The following is a 21,591-nucleotide window of genomic DNA, read 5'->3' on the forward strand; positions in this document are numbered from 1 at the left end:
CACGAGGGAGTCCTTTAATAGAGACAGGCAGACAGGGGACACGACTCGGCCCTGCACCTAGAGTGTGATGGCCCCTCCTCCCCCACCTGGCGTGGCCCCAGGGTGGACGTGGGAGGAGAGGTGGACTTAAAAAACACTGTGGGACCAATTCTTCACTCTTACAGAAAAGGGGAACTTTGGGGGAACAGGCTGCTGGAGAATCTGCACATGGGGGCGAGTCTGAGCCCAACCGCCAGTAGGAGGGAGCCTGCTGCCCCCCACCCCTCCCGGCCTGCACATGGGTGAGGACAGGAGCCCACGGAGACCCAACCTGCACAGAGGAATCAGCCACCCTACATCTATTAGTGTTTCTACACTATGTACACTGTTGTGCTTTAGAGCCCCCCACCCCCAGCCTCAGCCTGAAGCCCCTGCCATAGCGAGTTGGGCGAGGTCAGGCCCCAGGACAGAGTAACCCACTCCTTGCTGGCCTAGGGCCAAACGGGTCATTGAAACAGAAAGGTCAATGCTGGACAAGATGCAGGCTGGTGGGAGCAGGCGGGGTGAGGGGCCTGGGTGAGGCTGGAGTTCAGGGGTGGTGGGTATGCATGAACCAGGCAGGGCTGGACAAGCATGGGCTGGCACAGATGGGGGCAGGGCTGGGCATCTCCTCAAAAACAGTTCTGCAGCTGCAAACCGGGCCAGTGAGAACCCTGCCCCAGGGCTCCCTTCCCAGCCAGTGCGGTGTGGCCTCTGGCAGCCAGGTGTCAGGGGCGGGTCCCAGCTCCAGGTGTACACGTGGGGAGGGCCGCTGGTGTCAGGTGGGGCTGGGCTGGAAAGCAGGGTGCGAGACATCGGTGGGCACGTCCCTGCCAGCCAGGCGGTTGACAGATAGGATCAGTTGTTCTCGAAGAGAGAAAGCAGGTCATCGTTGCTGTTCGTGGGGAGGTCGGGCGGGCCCAGGTAGGACAGCAGCTCATCGGGGTTGGTCAGTTCTGGAAGCAGCTGGGGACAAAGCAAACCTGATAGTAGCTCTGGCCTCGGACCTGCCACAGCATCCCAACCGGGTCCCCAGGCCCAGCCGGCAAGTGGGGTGCCCCCCCGCCAGCCTCCAACTCAGGCTAGCACCAGAGCCCCTCAGCCTGCTCCTCACAGGGCCTCTTCCTGCCAAAGACTGCTCTGCAACCAGGAATCACTCGTGTTAAGCTGTCCAAGGACAACATGGGACACCCCGGCCCGTGAGGGGTCCTGAACACGAACAGCATGAATGCAGAAGGTGGAATTTTCTGCTTTGAGCTGTGCTTGCCACATTTTTTCACGTTGAACTTTGTATTCATTTATCAGGATGGAGGGACAATCACCTGTCTTTTATGCACTGGTTCTGGCTCGCACACCACCTGTGAGTCAGACAAGTCAAGTCAGACCCTAAGGCCGGTGTCATTGGCCACAAGCCAAGTCTTCTCGGGGACTCTGCATGTGCCACGTTGGCGCGCAGGTCCCGAGAACCAGGTGCCTGGACACAATCACCCCACAGCTACTCTGGACACCTGACAACAAAGATGCTGGCATCACCCAACCAGCTCTCCCCGAGTCTGGAAGTCATGGAGGAGTCACTGTCTTTCCTTCTATGAAGTGCACGAACCCTGGGGACAACAGATAAGCACCCCCGAGCCCCAGCTCCAAGTGCTCCCCAACATAGGGCCCAGTACTCACGTCCAGAGCCGGTTCCGGGGCCTCCCCTGCCCCAGACACAGGGTGCCCCATCATGCCTGTGGCAGCACTGAAGGCCAGCTCGCTGAGAGGCCCCGAGTTCACTGGGCCCAGAGCTGGCCGGGATGCTGGGGGAGGGTTGGGATGATGCAGCTGGGGCCCTGGGGGGCCTCCAAGGTTAGGGGCGAGCAGCCCCGGGGGCCCAGGGTTATGGGCTGGGTCCAGGTGACCTGCTGGTGCCATCTGAGGAAGGAGAGAACAACCTAGTAAAGCGGCTCGAGGGCTCCCCGGGGGACAGCTCCACAGCCCCTTGACTCGACACTGACCTGGCCTGGGAGGCAGGGGCCGGACTTCTCTGGCGTCAGGAGGTTGCTGGGAATGTCGGACTGATAGGAGACAGGCGGTGGCCCTGGGGTGAACTCAGTCAGGGTTGGGGTGCTGGGCGTGGTGGGTGGGAAGGATTCGGGGAAGGTCCCGGGTCCCAGGAAGCTGGAACCTGAGAGAGGAGAGCCAGGTCCAGGTGAGGGCAGGGGGCTCATGCTGGCTGAGCCACGAGGGCAGACTGGCCACAGCACAGGTGGGACTCACTGCGCTCGCCCAGAGGATGTTGGCCTTTATGAAGTTGCTACTTGGGAAAGGGCATTTCTTCTCGCTGCTGCTGGGGGAAGTGGTCATGCCACTGCCAGGAGGCTGTGAGGGGACAGGAGTGGGACCCACCACGCCCAGACACTCCCACCCACAGGGCTGGATGCGGCTGGTCTGGAAGTGTGCCAACACAGACCTCTGTTCCAAACCTCTGGGGAGGTGGGCTCAGTCATAGCCCGGGCACCTCTGCCCATCCCCCACCACCTAGCTGGGCATCTGTACCCCCAAGTCCCCAACCAGGCCCCCAGGCTCATGGCCCTCAGAGCAATGCGTTCACAGGTGGCAGACCGGTGGGAGAGGCTGGGTCATCGCCCAGGGCCCTAATTTTCCAGAGCGAGTCCCCTGTACTCACCCTGGCTGGGGTAGTCGCCAGGGGCCGGGGCTGAGGGGGGCTGCAAGGGGGTGAAGGGTGTGGCACCCGGGCCCAGGGCGGCGATCATCTCCATCACGCTGGGCATGAGCATGTGGGCAGGGCTCACAGTGCGGCAGCGCTTCAGCACCGGCCCATCCGGCTCTTCCTTGACGTGCAAGTCAGGCTTCACCGGCACTGGCTTCCAGCTGCACGTGGGGTCGATGGTGATCTCCTCGTAGTCAGAGCTGGGCAGGGACAGCAGGGCTGGTTACCACCTGCCCTGCCGCCTCTCCTGGCCCTGCACCGTTTCTAGGCCAACCTTCCACTCAAATGCTCGTGGCCGCCCAGTACGCTCCACGTGCCTGTGGCATGCAGGTCGGACGTGGATTCCGTCCATGGCCTGGAGCTGAGCCCACTCCATGCTGATTCAGCACGGGGTGTCTCCGCACCTGTCCCAGGGCTGCCCTCTGGGGCTGCAGGAAAGGAGACTTACTTCTGAATGTAAATGAGGATGCCCAGCATGTACTGGTCCACCTCGAGGCCCTCCAGCAACGCCGTCTTGCTGTAGAAAACCAAGAGGACACAGCTCAGACGGCTGGCCCGACCTCACCTGGGGCACTGACCCCGTCACATCTCTGCCCCCTGTGTGAGGTGACCCTGCATGAGGTCCTTGCCTAGAGCAGCACCATCCTCACATCTGGGGCAGGCACTTCTCAGTGCTGATGGAAGGAAATGACTGTTAACAGCCTGCGAGGACGTGCCACCCACCCCCAGAGCCACGGGGACTGCTTCTGACACACTCACTTGCACACGGGGCACCTCCAGGTCCCTCGCTCACAGTTAAGCTGTAAATAGGACTCCAGGTCAAAGCACTGCAGAGAAAGGGGAGACAGTAACTCACACTGGGGCTAGGGGTAACCCAGCCATGCCCTGAGAGCCAGCCCTGCAGTTCTAGGGATGTGGGGCTTATTTACTGCATGTTGAGAAGGCACATGTGCCAGGCTTTCACCGTGGCACCAGCCTCACAGATGTAAGAGACAGGATGCCTACGGAGCCATCATGGGAGTGACGTGTGGCCAAAGCAAGAATTGGTCAACCGTGCTGATAGGGAACAACTTCCAGGACGTGGTGTGGAAGAAAAACATTATGTAGAGCGATGGGTATACTGCTTATGTAACCAAAGGTGGAGGGTGAGGGGAGAGTGCGGGTACGTGTCTACCCACAGAGTGTTTCTGCAGAAAGAACCTCAGGTGCTGCTACTGGGGGCAAGGCAGGGAGCAGACTGTGCCCTGCGTCCCCGATGCTGTTTGAAATGGGAGCCCCAGGACTTCCCTGGTGGTCCAGTAGCTAAGACCCGTGCTCCCAATGCAGGGGGCCTGGGTTTGATTCCCGGTCAGGGAACTATACCTCACATGCTGCAACTAAGAGTTCACATGCCACAGCTAAAGATTCTGCCCATAGTAACTGAAAGATCCCATGTGCCGCAACAGACTGAAGATCTGCATGCCACAACTAAGACCCAGTGCAGCCAAATAAGTAAATAAAATAGTAAATAAGTAAAATACAATGGAGCCCCAAAAATCCAGTAAAATGGCTGTTATACTTAGGATAATATTAGAAGAAACAAAAGCCCAGCCTGAGGGAAGAGGGCAGGGGAGCCAGGCAGCCTGTCCATGGGCTGTTCTGCCCTGCCACCCACCAGCTGAGGTGCTCAGAGGCCACATTCGCCAAAAACAGTAAAACGGCAGCAAAAGCTTTGGCAAAGCTTTGGGGTGACTACCCACCTGTATATGGCGACAGTCGTGGCCCCGGGCAGGGAGCTGGATCCTGCGGAAGGTGATGGGGCACTTGAGGGCCACTTTGATGGCTGTCTGCTCCACCCCATCCTCTCCGTTGGGCCCTGGGGTGCCAGGAATGGTTCCGCTGCTGAAGTTCCGCTTTACTGACATCAACAGGGGAAAGCAAGACGTGAGTGAGGGCTGCCAAGCGGGACTAGGCCACTGCTAGCTCAGCACCTCTGAGGGCCATTCTGGGACTGACCGCTCCCTCCGGCATGGAGCCCCCGACTCTGAGGAGAAAGCCGTGTCTAACATGGGGACGTGCCAGGTGTGGCAGCGGCCCCAGCAGAGCTGGGGAGCGCGAGGGCCACTCACTCTTGGTGATGCAGTGCTCAGCGGGCAGGAGGCGCTTCTTGAGGAGGCCCTGCAGCACGGAGCGGACGGACGGCCGATGCACCAGCTGCAGCACGAAGAGGTGAGACTGCAGCGGGAGAATGTGGTCAGCGGGGGCGGCGCAGGGAGGCTCTGTGCTGGCCCACCCTCCTCTCACGGCCAACGCACAGGCGGGCTACTGCCACGCCTCCCCGGGGAGTCAGGAACCCACACCCACACGTATTGGTAAAGCTCACTGTGTGTCTGAACCAGTGTTCAACCACGGCCTCTCTGCTGAAACACAATTATTCAAGAGGCCCCTGAGTGCACCCTGCCTACAGCATCCACTAGTATCCTATGCTGGGTCCACGTGATAACATCCCAGGCCCACAGGGCCGCATTAGGATTGCCTTGCCTCTGCTCCCTCCCACCTAAGCTGATCAGAGCTGTGCATCTAAGTGCCTCTTCTAGTGCTGGATCTGGAGCTGCAGAACCCAGATGACTCCTTAACAAGGATTCAGGGTCAGCTGGGACTCGGGACTTTGTGAGATTCTTCCAGGAAACAGGCAAGCTTAGCTTGCTTCTCTTACATAATTAACATTTGATGCTTACATGAGCATCAAATCTAGTTACTGAACCTAACTGGAAAGCTGCCAGAACATTTTTAACTGAGACCCTTTTCTCTAAGGCCCATCATGGGAAGGAGGAGAGCCAGTGCCATCTTCTTCAGTGATGATGGCCCCTCCCTTCCCTGCTACGGGCACTCACGCAGCAGCAGGCGGTGACGGTGATTTGGATAGTGTTGCGGCCCGGCTGGCACACGTGCTTCAGGTAGAGGGGCTTGTGGGAGGTCTTGTTGTCGCCGCGCTCGATGGTGAGTGGGGTGGCGTTGACACTGACCTGCACCGAGGCCGGCCAGTTGGTGTTCATCTGCCGGTCCTCGTGGTGGTAGCACTTGAACTGCAGCTCCAAGTCAGGCCTGCATGGGGAGGAGGGATGCTGAGAGTCAGGGGGCGGCGGGTGGGGCCGCGAGCTGTGCGGCAGGCGTCCGCTCACCTCAGCATCAGGGTCTTGTAGACAGAGTCTCGGAGCTGGAAGGCATGGTTGCTCACCGCCAGGTTGTGCTGCAGGCGGAAGGGCTCCAGGACCACCCCGTCCCGCACGGGGAAGGTCAGCCGCAGCTCGTCACAGGGGCCACTGCCTGGAAGCAGGCAACGCAGGTATGAGCAGGCCACCAGCCCTGGATGGCCACCAGGTCAGGCAGCCTACCCCTGCCCCCATCGTGGGGCCCATGGTGGAGGGGAGTGTGGCCCCTCCTCCCCTTTCATGGGGCTGGGCCTTAGGACAGCGTCTCTCCTAGGACTCTGGGCTCGGCCTTCACCTCCAACAGAAACAGGATCTTAGTGACCCGCCATTCTTCCCTGCCTGAGTCGCCTGGCCCAATGATCCCTGCATCATGACTCTCAGAGAACACGCTCCCCACCCAAAAAGGTGGCGCTTTTGGTGCTTTCAGAGGGAGCAGGAGGCAGAAGAGATGTGAACGGGCCACCTGCTACCACCCCAGTGCTCAAATCAGGGTTTTAAGACCCCAGCTGCTGCTGCTGCTGCAGTGGTCTCCCAGATATCAGGAGTGGGCTTCTGGGGACCCATACATACCCCGGAACCATACCCAAAACTTTGGGTGCGGGGCTATTTTTCTAGAGAGGTGATTTACACCTCAAATAGATTTGCAAAGAGCTCCATTAACAGAAAATAAAGGTGAAGCCCTCCCCTCACCCCCCAAGTTCCCTGCAGGACTCTCCAGAGCTCTTGCCCACCAGTCCTGAGAGCAGACATCACTCACCAGGTGGCGATGGGTGCAAGCTGCTCACACTGGGCTTGAGGTCAGGCAGGAAGGGAGACTTGACCTCCTGACTGGTAGACATGTAGGGGATGCTGCTGGGGGTCATGGGTGGCGTGGGGCTCCCGGGCAGTGGGGAGCTGGGGTAGCCAGGGATGGAACGAGCGGGCTGTGGCGTGGAACAAACAGTGGAGGTGGACTGGTGAGGGGGTGCTTGTTCCTGGAGCACCCGCTGGGAACGGTCAGGCCAGGGATGGGCAGGGGGCAGCCCCAGGCGCTTGGCTGGGCCTCCACACTCCCTCCTGCCTGAGTGCCCTCTCTCCCCGCACCCACCCCGTGGGCCTCCCGCCCGCTTGCCCATCTGACCATACCCCGCTCAGGCCAGGCTGGCTGTAGCTGATGCTGCCCCCGTTGAAGCTGGCACCCTGCCCGTTGAACTGCTCTGCAGGCTGCAGGAGAGAAAACCGCATGTGTGTGGGGCTGCCGCCTGCCTCCGAGCAGGGCCTGGAACTGACCCTAGGAGAGGGCTGGGGACAAGGGAACTCGGCACATGCATGGGTGGGTGTTGGTCTTTTTTCTTTATACACTTTTTGGGTTCCCCAAATAACCTACAGGGAGCACACACAGATTTCATAATTTACAGAATTACCACTACAGAAAAAGAGCTGACCCCACACATCAGAGGGATTTACAGGGAAGCCACAGAGGCTGAAAGGACAGAGGTACTCACATCTCCTCGCCCTTCTCCAGCAGCATCTCTACTGCTCAGGCCCCTCCTGACCCCTCTGAGGCCTGTCCCCTTGCGGGGCTACTTGGCAGCAAGCAGAGGAAATGGGGACACTTCTCCCTAAAGTGGCTTGGTACCTGCCTGACAATCCCTATGCCGTACCTCTCACAGAGGCTCCTTTCACACCTGCACGCCCGTCCTGGGAGCTGCCCTGCACTAGTCGGGACCCCTGTGCAGCTGGTGGCTGCCGGTCACCTGAGCACTCCCGGGCCCCCTCCCCAGCCGGCCCTGGCCGCCTCAAGGCCTTTCTGTGCCCCACGAGGCTGGGCGCGGGGCCAGCAGGGGCCGCAGGGGCCGGGTGGAGCCGGCCCTACCTTGAAGAGCGGTCCCGCGGGGCTGGCGGTGGGCGGGGCTGCGCTCGCGCCCTGCTGCACGGGCAGCCTGTGCCCGGGGTAGGAGGACGGGGCAGGGGGCTGCCCAGGGCCAGGCGCATACTGGGCGGCACCAGGCGTGTACTGGCCTCCTGGCAGGTACTGCTGCCCAGGGTACACCTGAGGAAGGAAAGAGGCAAAAGGCCCAGAAGAAGAGGTGTTGGGGAAGCCGGTTCCCACAAAGGGACGGTGGAGTCCCTCATCAGGGATGGCCAGTTCTCTCACATCCAACGACTCTGATGGCCCTCATGAGGAGGGAAGCCCGGCTACTCACCTCGCCCGAGTAGGTTCTCTTGACACCCTGTCGGGGCAGCGGCTGGGCCTGGGGGGGGCCCGGGTACCCTTGCTGGGGCAGGCGCTGCCCTGAATAGAGGGGCGCCATGCCCGCTGCCCGCGTGGGGTTCATGCCCATGGGGCTCATGCTGGAGGGGCCCATCAGCCCTCCCACGCTGGCCGGGTTCATGCTGCTGGGCACGCTGGGCCCTCGGGGACCACTGTGCTGCAAGAACTGGCTGTTAAAAGACTGTCCGGCCCCCATCTGGGAAAAGAAGACAAGAACCATCCAGACCTTACCCACCAGTGTGGGTGCCACCCCCAAGCCCACCCCTTGCAGGCAGGCTGTCCCCAGCCCGGGACCTCTCCCCTCAGCTTCCCACTCCCTTCCTGTCTCATCTTCATCAGCCCTGAAACATGGCCTGCATGTCCCCAAGTCCACCACCCTGGTTTCCTGACAGGCCCCTGTCTTCCGGGCCGGCACACATGGGCCACACAGGAGGAGCTGCGGGGCCTCACCGCTCCGTACTGGCTCAGCTCCTGGCTCTGCTTCTCCTGGAGGGCGGCCACGGTGGCCGTGGCTGTGGCGGTGGCCGTGGCGGCGGCAGCAGCCACTGCAGCAGCCGCCGCTGCTTGAGTGAAGTCAGTGGATGGCCGTGCTGAGTGTGAGGGGAGGCCCAGGCCCCCCGGCCCCCCTGGGCTGCCCGCATACCTGCAAGAAACAGAAAGCTCAGCTCAGAGGCGCTTCCCTGGCCTCTCCTGGGGGGGGGCACACGGCACCTATGGGGAGCCCCATTCTTTCCCAGACACCCCATCATTATCTCAGGAGCTGGCAGGAGCAGCAAAGTCACAATAATTCCCGATCACACAGTTCCCTGGTGCCCACCAAGTAAGAAGCATCGCCCCCCCAGGGGGCTCCTGGCACACCTGCCAGGGGAGGAGGGTCCTGCTTACCCGGTAGTGAAGCCAGGGCCCCCGGGGTAGCCCCCGCGGCCATACACCCCTTGCGGCACATAGCCCTTGTTGGCACCACCCTCACCGAACGCCTGCTGTCCAAGGCACTGTGGGGAGCTCAGGGCAGAGCTGCCGCCTGCCATGCCGGGCATCACGGAGCTGCCGGGGGGGCTCCCTGCAGGGCCCATGGGGTTCCCCAAAACCTACAAGGAACCGAGAATCACTAAAGGAGACCATGCAAACAACCTGCTTCATGCAGTGGTTCTAAAGTGCTGGAAAGAAGAGGCCTGGCAGGTGAGGAGGTGGAGGTGGGGGCAGAGGGGAGGGGTGGTCCAGAGGGGTGGTGGGGGTGGTGGGGAGCTGCGCACAGGTGGGGGTGTGGAGGCCAGGCAAAGACAGGAGGAGAGGATCCCATGCCATGCATGGAAGAACTGGTTTCAGAGGACGTGGGAGACCCAGGAAGCCCTGGCTCCACGCCTCCAAGACCTGAGCTGGGCGCTGACGCCTCCCAGGGTGGGGCCAGGGCTGGGCTCACCTGGCTCTGCGCTGCGTTGCCAACTCCCCACACGGTTGTGACCACAGACAGCGATCCTGCCGGCTGAGTGGCACTCTGTTGCCAAGGCACCGCCTCATATGCGAATGGACCATCACTGCACAGAGAAGCACAGCTGGGGAGCCTGGGTCAGGAGGCCTCAGGTGCGGAGAACCCCACCGGGGAGGATCTGAAGGCTGAGAGCAGCGGGGTCCTGCTCCACCACCACCCTCCCAAGTTCAGAGGCCTGAGAGGGGAGGGGAGCCGGAGCCCCCACTCACCTGTGTGGTGCGGGGGGCAGGGCAGGTTTCATAGGGTTCATGGGGTTCATTGGCTTGGGAACAGCCTGAAGGCCAGGTCTGCGGGAGGCAGGAAGCAGCTCGCACCGGTGCTCAAGTGAGACTCGGCTGCTCTGGCTGCAGGGACAAGGGGGACAGAAGTGCATGGAGACGCAGCTGGGAGTACCAAGCCCCGTCCTGTCTCTGCTCTCAAGGATGGAGGGTGACAGGGGACCTGGGGGCCCACTCGGGGTGGGGTGGGGCGGTCAGGCCACCCTGGCATTGACCAGACCTTATACAGCCCACCCTGGCAAACCTCTGCTCACCACACTCCCTTACATCTAGCTCAGAAGCCAGCATTAGCCCTTGCCGGTCAGGCCCTGCCACCAAGCACTCCTGGGATACCTTTGGAAGATGGAAGAAGGCTTTCTGATCCTCAAAACCTTCCACATTCCCCCTCCCTATGTGAAGGCATGCTTACATATAATAGCCAGGGAATATTCAGGACCCAACTGCCAGAATCCACCCCAGCCCCTCTCCTCCAACCACACACAAGGCCCCCGGGTGGAGGGCAAGGCCAGAAGCACATAGGGGGCCACCAGGAGGCCCTACCCCGCCCCATGGTGGGCAGGCCCTCCAGATGCCAGAGTCACAGGGTCAGCTATCCTCCAGCCAGATTAGGGGGTGGGGGTGTGTGTGGGGGTTGCCTGCTGGAACTCGGTGTGGGGCCAGCAGCTCATCCTTGGCTGGCAGCCCCCACCCCATGGCAGCAGAAGGGTGACACGTGCCCACTCCCTCGTTCCGAGGCCAAGGGGGTTGCCCGGGGCAGACCTGATCCCTACAGGTTGCCTGACGTCCAGGGTGATGATGCAACAAGGCAGGGAGGCACACATAGTGCAGTGGGCAGAGGGCTGGGGGCGACCCAATGGGGACACAGCAGCAGGGGCCAGTGGACACTCATGGAGTTTGTGTGCCAACGCTGGAAAGGGGGGATGCTTCCCCCCACCGTGTGGGGCCCGCTCTCTTCCACTTAGCACCTCAGAAAACCAGCGAGGCAGTAGCTGGCTTCTTCTTCAGGCTGCCAACGCCTTCAGACACCTCCACAAGCAAACCCTTCACCTACCAGGCTGAGGGCCCTTGCTGGCACTCCCAGGGCCACTTTCCACACACACCTCCACTTAGCCTAACCACAGTGGCCATGGTTCTCAGGGGGTCTCAGGGGAAGCCCCACTCGACCTGTGTCACGATTCCATCCTAGAGCACCACTGCCTTTTAGGGGCTTCAAGGCCTCACACACACACACACACACACACACACACACACACACACACACACACACAACCTGGGGAAGCATTTCAAGGCCACACACACACACACACACACACACACACACACACAAAACCTGGGGAAGCTAACTTGCAGAGGTTCAGTCTTGCCTCCTCAGAACTCAGAATGCCTCCCTCTGGCTCAAGAGCAAGAGGGCAGCCCTGGGACTCACTCAAACCCAGAGCTCACACTCCATCTGGACCTCACGGACAGGGCAGCCCCAGGGAGGCAGGGTTACGATCAAGTCCTCTGCAAACACAGTTCTGAAGGCACATGGAGCGGGGGCTCCTCCATAGTCCCTCCACAGGACTCCAGAGCAGGTCAAGGGGACAGTGGGACTGTGGCTTGGGCCCCAGGCCTCCCACAGAGCACTGGGGTAAGCAGGTCCCAGAACTGGAGCCAGGGCTGGGAGGGGAGGTGACAGATTAGGCAAGCAGAGGAAGGAGGCATCTGGTGGGCTTGTCCACCTCACACCTGGCCCTGCTCCCCTTCCCTATGCTCCTCCCCAGAGGAGTCAAGCTCCAGACCATATGACAACCAGGAAGCAGAGGCCAAAAAAGCAAGGGGCTGGTGGATCCAGAAGGCTCAGGTGTCACTGGACTCAGGCCTGTGAGCCAGAATCACCCAGCAAGGCAAGGGAAGGCTGGTTGTCCCCAGTGGGGACAACCACCAGGATCGTAACACAGAAGTGAGGGATGGGGGGGCACTGCCAACAGACAGAAACTCTCCCCAGACCTGCTGAGTGGGGCCTGGAGCAATATACAGGGTTTTCAGGACTTAGAACATAGACAGGCTACTCTAGACTGTAGTGTTGGCAGGGGGATTGACTCAGAGGTCAATAGAACAAACGAGACAACTCAATAGAGACCCACACACACAAACATGCCCAATGGAAAAAGTTTTTGACAAAGGTGCACAAAGGAGGAAAGACAGTATTTTCAACAAATGGTGCTGGACCTATTGGACATGCAAAAGCAGAAGACAAACACAGACAAAAAACCCCCTAAGCTTCACATCTTAGAGATTAACTCAAAGTGGGTCATAGATTTTAAATGTACAGCACAAAGTCAGAGAACTTTCTTAGATCTGACACCAAAAGTATGATTCATAAAAGGAAAAACTGAAAATTTCTGTTCTGTGAAAGACCCCACAAAGAGGATGAAAAGACAAATTACAGACTGGAAGAGATATCTGCAAACTACGTATCTGACAAAGGACAAGTATCTAGAATAAATAAAGAACTCTCAAAATGCAAAAGTTAAAAAAAAATTAGAAGACAGGCAAAAGATATGGAGACATTTCATCAAAGAGGATGTACAGATGGCAAATAAACATCCGAAAAGAGGTTCACCATCACCAGCCATCAGAGAAATGCAAATTAAAACCACACTGAGGTATCACTACACACTTACCACGATGGCTACAATAAAAAAACAGTGGGATTTCCCTGGTGGTTCAGGGGCTAAGACTGCATTCCCAATGTAGGGGGCCTGGGTTGGATCCCTGGTCAGGGAACCAGATCCCACGTGCTGCAAAGATCCCACATGCCACAACTAAGACCTGGCACAGCCAACAACAAAAAAGTGACACCATCAAATGCTGGCTGGGAGAAGTTGGGTCTCTCATGCATGGTTGGTGGGAATATAGAATGGTACAGCCACTCTGAAAAATGATTTAGTAGTTTCTTAAAAAACTAAGCATGCAGCTACTAGACAACCAGGGCTTCCCTGGTAGCTCAGATGGTAAAGAATCCTCCTGCAATGAAGGAGACTTGGGTTTGATCCCTGGGTTGGGAAGATCCTCTGGAGGAAGGCACAACAACCAGTATTCTTGCCTGAGAATCCCCATGAACAGAGAAACCTGGTGGGCTACAGTCAATGGGGTCGCAAAGAGTCGGACACAACTGAGTGACTAAGCACGCAACATACTAGCAACTGTATTCCTGAACATTTATCTCAGAGGAGTGTAAACTTAGGTTCAGGCAAAATATTCACACACACAAAAAATGTGAATATTTATAGCAGTTTTATTCCTAACAGCCAAAGAATGGAAACGCAGTATCCTTCAATGGTGGAGAGTTAACCAACTGTGAGCCCGGAGGCATAAAAAGGTAGGGCTACTGATACAGGCACCAACCTGCAGGAATCTTCAGACAACCATGCTGCGTGGAAAAAGCCAGTCCCCAAAGGTTACACATTGTATGATTCCCTTTACATAACATCCTTGAAATGACGGAATGACACAAATGAAGAGCACACAGGTGGCTGCCAGGGGTTAAACGTGGGGAGGAGGGAAGAGAAGCAAGTGGGAATACAGAAGGTGGGCGTGGAATATCTGTATCAACTGTGTTGATGGAGTTGTACCCTCCTGTGATGTTGTGCTACACTTTTACAAGATGTTACCACTAGGGAAACCCAGTAAAAGATACAGAACTCTCTGTGTTATTTCTTGTAATGTCTTAAGAGTCTATAATTCTCTCAAACTACAAATTTATTTAATGTACAACCACCGCCAGCTCCCTCTCCCCAGAGAGATGCCCAGGGCCATCATTCCCCACACTAAAGCTGGCTGGATTGGCCAGGCCCACTTTGCTGTCCCAAAGGGAAGAGCAGGATGAAGACAGGGCCCTCTGGCCCAGGTCAGAGTCCCAGGGTAGGCTGTATTAGTTCATAACTGCAGCTTCTCCAACGGCAGCTCACCAGAACTCAGCCCCACTTTGAGTTCAGAGGGTGGAGTGAGGCCCAAGACTTGCATTTCCAGTAAGTTTGCAGGTGCTGCTGCTGGTACCACAGTTTGAAAGCCCCGGAGAGCTGGGGAGGAGAGGGGACAGGGCAGGTGCAGGGCGGGGGCCCCTGTGGAGGCTGCTGGTCTGGGGCCCAGGGCAGCTTCCTACATCACGTGAGTCTGGGGAATTCCACCCCCATGACTTCTCTGCTGTGGACAAGACCACAGACATTTCCAGTTCCCCCCGCCCCCGAGCGTACTGAGCGGGGGCAGTGACTTCCTGCCAATCTCCTGAACCAAGTTGGCTCTCTTCCCTGACAAGCCCCAAACTCTCCAGGTTGGGGACTGGGGGACCCTCTGCTCCTGACAGAGGGAGAGACATGTGGTGTGAGTGCAGACCCTCCTCCCGACTCCTGGCCGTCAGAGGAAGAGTTAAGAAGGAACCTGGGTGTGTGCAGGGCCAGGGCCAGCCTCTGGTGGCTTCCTGCTGGCGGGGGGCTTTCCCTGCACATCAACTCTCACTGGAAGCCAGGACCTTGGCAGAAAGCCCTGGCGTGATGTCAGTCTAGGAGGCCACATGGCTTTCTGGGGGTCAGATCACATTTTCCTCCAGTAAAAGAGCTACAGGCAACTCACTCCTCACACTCCCCTTTCCCAGGACCTCAGAGTATCTGCACTGCTGTCTCCAAAGGCAGATGTTACCTTGGGCCGACCTCTTCTGCCCCAACTGCATGCTCCTTGCCTAGGCACCCAGCAGCACCACACCTGGCGACCACCCAACAGACCCCAGGAGGGCGGTGCCAACACAGTCACAGAGCAGGGACTCGCTGCCTCCTCCAGCACAGGGAATCCACAGTTCCCGGTGACCGGCCCCAAGCAGAGGAACACTGGAGTCAAACAGGCACAGAGAAGGAAAACGAACAACTCAAGCGTCCCAGGAGGACATAAAAGTGGGGGCTCACATGCTCAAGTGGCTGAAGTCCTGCCACTCAACTTGGAAGGCCACACAGTGACTGGCTGAAGTGTTCAGAGTTCATCCAAGATGCCCGGGAAGGAGCATTGCTCAATGGCCCAGGTGTGGGAAATTCCAGAGAACAGCTGGAGGGCTGCCCTGCCCTGAGCCTCAGTTTACAACGTGGAAAATGGGTACACGGTGGCCACCCTAGGACCAAGAGAGGGGAGGAAACATGACCACCTTTAAATCATCAGCCCCGGCTCCCATCCTGAATCCAAGGGCTAGCAGACACTCCATGGGGAGGCCTGGCTGCCTCTGGAGATCAATCCTATGATTAGGAGTCCTCCCAAGGTATATCCTACCAGTCCTTCTGAATCTGTCATTCATTATCTCACCTTTCTTTTTCCAGCCAGGAACCACCCTCTGGGTGTGACAAGTCCCCAAGGCCAGTACTCACCAGGTCAGGTTAAGAATTCTTCACCTAACCTGTTACCTCTATCTAGCTTCTTCAAGGGAAGCCCTCTGCTCTGGTTCTAGTGTGACAGGATTTGGTGGGTGAATCTGTGATCGCCCTATCAACTGTCTTACAGATCGAGTCACATGTTCTGTGTATTTCCCTGTGAAATCTTCTGAGATAACACAAATGACTTAAATACATCACCATGGATATTCCGCAACCAGCGGGAACAGAGTATGGGGAACATGCTGTAGGGGAGCAGGTCTAGGGGAGGCAAGGAAGGTTCGGAGGAGCAGGGTAGGGGAGCAGGGTTGGGGGGGACAGGGCAGCGGGGAGCAGATGGGGGAGGCTAGGGTAGGACACCCCTGGAAGGGAGGGCAGGACACGGTCCCGCCTGAGCTTCAGTATGTCCTGTTGGGAAAACGGTATTTCCACCAAAATCTCGGCTGGGGGCTGAAAGGTCAGGGTCGCCAGCCCCAAAGCATACCTTCGCGGGTCTCACATCGCGTGCCAATGGCACGCACGGCCCGGAGGGGCCCGAAAGGTGAGCCTTCAGGCCACAGCGCAGAAAGGAGGGAGCGAGGCCAGTCTGGGTGAGGGCCCGTTTGAGGCTCCTGCCCAGACACCTCGGGCGTTTGGACGGATTCCGGCCAGCCCCAACAAAGGCTCAGGTGAGGGGTCGCCTCGGCGCGCAGCGGGCCAGTCGGCCCAGGACCACGACGCACGCGCCGCAGGTGCGGCAGGTGGGCGGCAGGGCCGGCTCCAGCCCCGCCGGGGCCCCGCCGAGGCGCTGCAGCGCCGGGCCTGGAGACGCCGCACCTGCCGCCTCCCGCACCTGCCGCACCTGCCGCCCCCGCCGCCCGCACCTGCCCGCCCGGTCCGCTCACCTCCTAGCCGCCCGGCCCGGCCCCTCGCCGCCGCGGCCCCCGGTCCGCGCTGCTCCATGCGCTCAGCCCGCCCTCAGCGCCGCCCGCCGCCCCGGGGCTGCCGCCGCCCGCGCCATCGCGCCGCCGCCCGCTCCGAGGGCACAATGGAGCCGCCGAGTCGCTCATGCATATGCATGACGCCGCGCGCCGACCCCGCCCCCAGGCCAGAGCAGTGGAGCCCCGAGCTAGCGTTCAGGCGCGGGTGGCCGCGGGCCTGCGCAAGCTAGGGCGGCTGGCCGCCCAAGAGCGGGGTGGGAAGGGAGGACGGGTTAGGGATGACCTGCGCTCCCCGCCCCTTCCACACCTTTCCAGGCGCAGCGTCTGCGGAGTCACCAGCGCTTGCTCTCCGCTCTCTGCCGGGGCGGAGCAGAGGAGGCGGGGCCTGAAAGAGGGCGGATCCAGGAGGAGGGGTGGAACCGGGCGGGCTGGAGGCGGGGCCTGGAAGAGGGCGGAGTCTTGGCAGAGGCGGGGTCTGCGGAGGTGACCCGGTGTCAATGGGCCACTTTTGGGATGTGTCTTGTAGGAAAAACCATGCGGAATCACACAACTCATTCTCCTCACTGTTCTTTCCTCTTCCTAGAGTGCGTCCTGTTGAAACATTGTTAGTCACTTGAGTTCTAGCCAGATGAAGCAACCTCTGTGGTCGGTTGGCATCTTCATATGCTATTATCAGTCTTTAAATTATTCTCGACTATTATCTACCCTTCCTTTAGGAAGACCACTTTCTCCTGATTACCCACATTTTTTTTTATTGTAGTAAAATACAGTAACAAAGTTTACCATCCTAACCAGTTTTAAGTGTACAGTGGTGTTGAGCACATTCCCCACTATCACATATCCATCACCACCCTTAGCTTTTTCATCTCCTAAAAGTGACACTTTGTACTCATTAAACAATTGATCCCCATCCTCCTCCCACCCACCATTCTACTTTCTGTCTCTGAACCTGACTATTCTAGGGACCTGATAGAAGTGGAATCATACAGTATTTGTTCATTTGTGACCGATGTCTTGAAAGTCGCTCAGTCATGTCAGTCATGTCCAACTGCGACCCCATACTACCTAAGCCAGAATATTGTAGTGGGTAGTCTTTCCCTTCTCCAGGGGATCTTCCCAACCCAGAGATCGAACACAGGTCTCTTGTACTGCTGAGCCAAAAGGGAAGTCCAAGAATACTGGAGTGGATAGCCTATCCCTTGGACAGCAAGGTAATCAAACCAGTCAATCCTAAAGGAAATCAGTTCTGAATATTCATTGGAGAGACTGATGCTGAAGCTGAAGTTCCAATACTCTGGCCACCTGATGTGAAGAACTGACTCATGGAAAAGACCCTGATGCTGGGAAAGATTGAAGGCAGGAGGAGAAGGGGATGATAGAGGATGAGATGGTTGGATGGCATCACTGACTCGATAGACATGAGTTTGAGCAAGCTCTGGGAGTTGGTGATGGACAGGGAGGCCTGGCATGCTGCAGTGCATGGGGTCGCAAAGAGTTGTACACCACTGAGCGACTCAGATGAACTGAACATCTTGAAGGTTCATTCACTTTGCATAATTGAATAATATGTTCAGCTTGCATAATTTTCTCCTTTTAAAGGCTGAACAGTATTTCATCGTGTATGTACACATTTTGTTTATCCATTCCTCCATTAATGGATGTCTCATAATTAACTTCTAATAATGCTGAAATTTCTTCCCTCAAGGCTACCTGAACTCTATATCTTTTGAGAACCATTACTTCATTGAGCAAATATGGTGACCTGCTCTGCTCAGACACTGGTCTGGGCTCTGAACACCCCAGTGACCATGATAGTAACTCCTCTCCTCCCTGCTCCCACTTGAAGGGACAAAAAGAAGGACATGACTCACCAGGTAGCAATCTGTCCATCAATGTGAGGATTAGGAGGAAAAATAAAAGAAAACTGGAAGATGGGGAATGCTGGGAAACAGGTGGAAGAGCAGGACAAATTATCTGGAGACCTGGTCCCAGGAGAGACCCACATGGGGAGGGAGGCAGGCATCGTGGAACATGGCCTGCTTCTGCCTCCAGGAGGCTGTGAGTTTGGGAGGGCTGCCGGCGAGTTCCTGGAAGAGGCCGGAAACAGCCACAGTAGGGTCCTGAATTTGAACTCTACAGCAGGTCTTTTCCCTCCCCAGTGTAACAGACCTAGGAGATGTTTTACTGGAAAACATCTGCCTCCCTAAAGTCTTCCTTCTACCACTGTATAAAATGAGAATTTTGGTATTTGACAGCTCTTCAGGTATTAGAAGAAACTTATTCCCTTGGAATCTACTGTTGGAAGACAAACATGCTCAGTTCTTTTCTTTTTAAAAAATATTTATTTGAGTGTGCTGGGTCTCAACTGAGGCACAAGGAGTCTTCCATCTTTGTTGTGAAATGCAGGATCTTTACTTGCAGCATATGAACTCTTAGCTGTAGCATGTGGGATCTAGTTCCCTTGAAACCATAGGTTGAAGATTGAGACTTGAACCTATGTGCTGGGACTCAAACCCAGCAAAAACCCATTTGGGACTCGAACCCACAAGGCCAGTACTTGAACCCAGCCAAAACCCTGCATGGAATTAGAACCCAGCCAAAACCCGTGGATCCTGGTTTCAGGACCTAATGAAGCTCAGGTTCTTGATGTCTCACTGCAGAAAGAATTCAGTGAGAGCCAAAGTGATAGGTGAGAAGTGGATTTATTCAGATTCAGAGAGAACCACACTCCACAGACAGAGCTTGTAGGCCATTGCAGAGGGCAACTGCTGCAGCAAAATGCGGCATGGTTAGTTTTTATGGGCTGGGTAATTTCATATGCTATTGAGTGGAAGGATTATTCCAACTATTTGGGAAAGGGGTGGGAATTTCCAGGAATTGGGCCATTGCCCACTCCTTGGTCTTTTGACAGTGCCTTGGAACTGCCATGATTTAGGTCATACCTGAATGGTCTAGTGGTTTTCCCCACTTTCTTCAACTTAAGTCTGAATTTGGCAACTAGGAGTTCATGATCTGAGTCACAGTCAGCTCCTGGTCTTGTTTTTGCTGACTGTATAGAGCTTCTCCATCTTTGGCTGCAAAGAATATAATCAATCTGATTTTGGTGTTGACCATCTGGTGATGTCCATGTGTAGAGTCTTCTCTTGTGTTGTTGGAAGAGGGTGTTTGCTGTGACCAGTGCGTTCTCCTGGCAAAACTCTATTAGCCTTTGCTCTGCTTCATTCTGTACTCCAAGGCCAAATTTTCCTGTTACTCCAGGTGTTTCTTGATTTTCTACTTTTGCATTCCAGTCCCCTATAATGAAAAGGACATCTTTTTTGGGTGTTAGTTCTAAAAGGTCTTGTAGGTCTCCATAGAACCGTTCAACTTCAGGTTCTTCAGCATTACTGTTAGTTCTAAAAGGTCTTGTAGGTCTCCATAGAACGGTTCAACTTCAAGTTATTCAGCATTACTGCTCGGGGCATAGACTTGGATTACCATGATATTGAATGGTTTGCCTTGGAAACATACAGAGATCATTCTGTTGTTTTTGAGATTGCATCCAAGTACTGCATTTCAGACTCTTTTGTTGACTATGATGGCTACTCCATTTCTTCTAAGGTATTCCTGCCCACAGTAGTAGATATAATGGTCATCTGAGTTAAATTCCCCCATTCCAGTCCATTTTAGTTCACTGATTCCTAGAATGTCGATGTTCACTCTTGCCATCTCCTGTTTGACCACTTCCGATTTGCCTTGATTCATGGACCTAACATTCCAGGTTCCTATGCAATATTGCTCTTTATAGCATTGGGCCCTGCATCTATCACCAGTCACATCCACAACTGGGTGTTGTTTTTGCTTTGGCTCCTTCCCTTCATTCTTTCTGAAGTTATTTCTCCACTGATCTCCAGTAGCATATTGGACACCTACCGACTTGGGGAGTTCATCTTTCAGTGTCCTATCCTTTTGCCTTTTTATACTATTCATGGAGTTTTCAAGGAAAGAATACTGAAGTGGTTTGCCATTCCCTTCTCCAGTGGACCACATTCTGTCAGACCTCTCAACCATGACCCGTCCATCTTCTGTGGCCCCACACAGCATGGCTTAGTTTCATTGAGTTAGACAAGGCTGTGGTCCATGTGATTAGATTGGCTAGTTTTCTGTGATTGTGATTTCAGTCTCTCTGCCCTCTGATGCCCTCCCACAGCACCTACTGTCTTACTTGGGTTCCTCTTACCTTGGACTTGGGGTATCTCTTCCGGCTGCTCCAGCAAAGCACAGCCACTGCTTCTTACCTTGGATGTGGGGTATCTCCTTTCGGCTGCTCCTGTGCTGCACAGCCGCTGTCTAGTCAAGGCTATGGTTTTTCCAGTGGTCATGTATGAATGTGAGAGTTGGACTATACTGAAGAATTGATGCTTTTGAACTGTGGTGTTGGAGAAGACTCTTGAGAGTCCCTTGGACTGCAAGGAGATCCAACCAGTCAATCCTAAAGGAGATCAGTCCTGGGTGTTCACTGGAAGGACTGATGTTGAAGCTGAAACTCCAATACTTTGGCCACCTGATGTGAAGAGCTGACTCATTGGAAAAGACTCTGATGCTGGGAAAGATTGATGGCAGGAGGAAAAGGGGACGACAGAGGATGAGATGGTTGGATGGCATCACCAACTCAATGGTCATGAGTTTGGGTAAACTGTGGGAGTTGGTGATGGACAGGGAGGCCTGACGTACTGTCGTTTATGGGGTTGCAAGGAGTCGGACTCGACTGAGCGACTGAACTGAACTGAACTGGAACTGCCATATTGGGAGCCTACCATACTGGGGAGTTCATCTTTCAGTGTCATATCTTTTTGCCTTTTCATGTTGTTCATGGGGTTCTCAAGGCAAGAATACTGAAGTGGTTTGCCATTCCCTTCTCCAGTGGATCAAGTTTTGTCAGAACTCTCCACCATGACCCATCCATCTTGGGTGGCCCTACACAGCATGGCTCATAGTTTCACTGATTAGACAAGGTTGTGGTTCATGTGATCAGTTTGATTAGTTTTCTGTGACTGGTTTTCATTTTGTCTGCCCTCTGAAGTATTAGGATAAGAGGCTTATGGAAGTTTCCTGATGGAAGAGACTGACTGTGGGGGAAACTGGGTCTTGTTCTGATGGGCAGGGCCATGCTCAGTAAATCTTTAATCAAATTTTCTATAGATGGGTGGAGCTGTGTTCCCTCCCTGTTGTTTGATCTGAGACCAAACTATGGTGGAGGTAATGAAGATAATGGAGACCTCCTTCAAAAAGTCCCATGCACTGGGATGACCCAGAGGGATGGGATGGGGAGGGAGATGGGAAGAGGATTTAGGAT

General features: G+C 56.1%; 1 protein-coding gene across 4 annotated transcripts; it reads right to left on the minus strand.

Moving 5' to 3' along the window:
• ZMIZ2 (zinc finger MIZ-type containing 2) lies at positions 1 to 16,630 on the minus strand. 4 transcript variants are annotated; one of them, XM_065938967.1, is made up of 21 exons: positions 16,221 to 16,426; positions 14,884 to 15,083; positions 9,875 to 10,009; positions 9,597 to 9,711; positions 9,062 to 9,264; positions 8,627 to 8,819; positions 8,109 to 8,372; positions 7,778 to 7,954; positions 7,048 to 7,125; positions 6,680 to 6,845; positions 5,893 to 6,037; positions 5,605 to 5,815; positions 4,840 to 4,945; positions 4,471 to 4,628; positions 3,491 to 3,558; positions 3,180 to 3,248; positions 2,687 to 2,931; positions 2,016 to 2,185; positions 1,693 to 1,932; positions 1,341 to 1,376; positions 1 to 984 (listed from the first exon to the last, which is right to left on the minus strand). In XM_065938967.1, exons 3-21 carry the CDS (start codon positions 9,922 to 9,924, stop codon positions 877 to 879), a joined length of 2,802 nt encoding a protein of 933 aa, XP_065795039.1. In that variant the 5' UTR covers positions 9,925 to 10,009; positions 14,884 to 15,083; positions 16,221 to 16,426; the 3' UTR covers positions 1 to 876. The 4 variants fall into 4 exon arrangements, with proteins under 4 accessions (XP_065795039.1, XP_065795040.1, XP_065795038.1 ...); XM_065938968.1 differs by lacking the exons at positions 14,884 to 15,083; positions 16,221 to 16,426 and adding an exon at positions 16,564 to 16,630; XM_065938966.1 differs by lacking the exon at positions 14,884 to 15,083 and having other exon boundaries at positions 16,221 to 16,424.
• Between the last annotated feature and the right edge of the window lie 4,961 nt (positions 16,631 to 21,591).

Source organism: Muntiacus reevesi, chromosome 6 (assembly GCF_963930625.1).
Source record: "Muntiacus reevesi chromosome 6, mMunRee1.1, whole genome shotgun sequence".
NCBI lineage: Eukaryota > Metazoa > Chordata > Mammalia > Artiodactyla > Cervidae > Muntiacus > Muntiacus reevesi.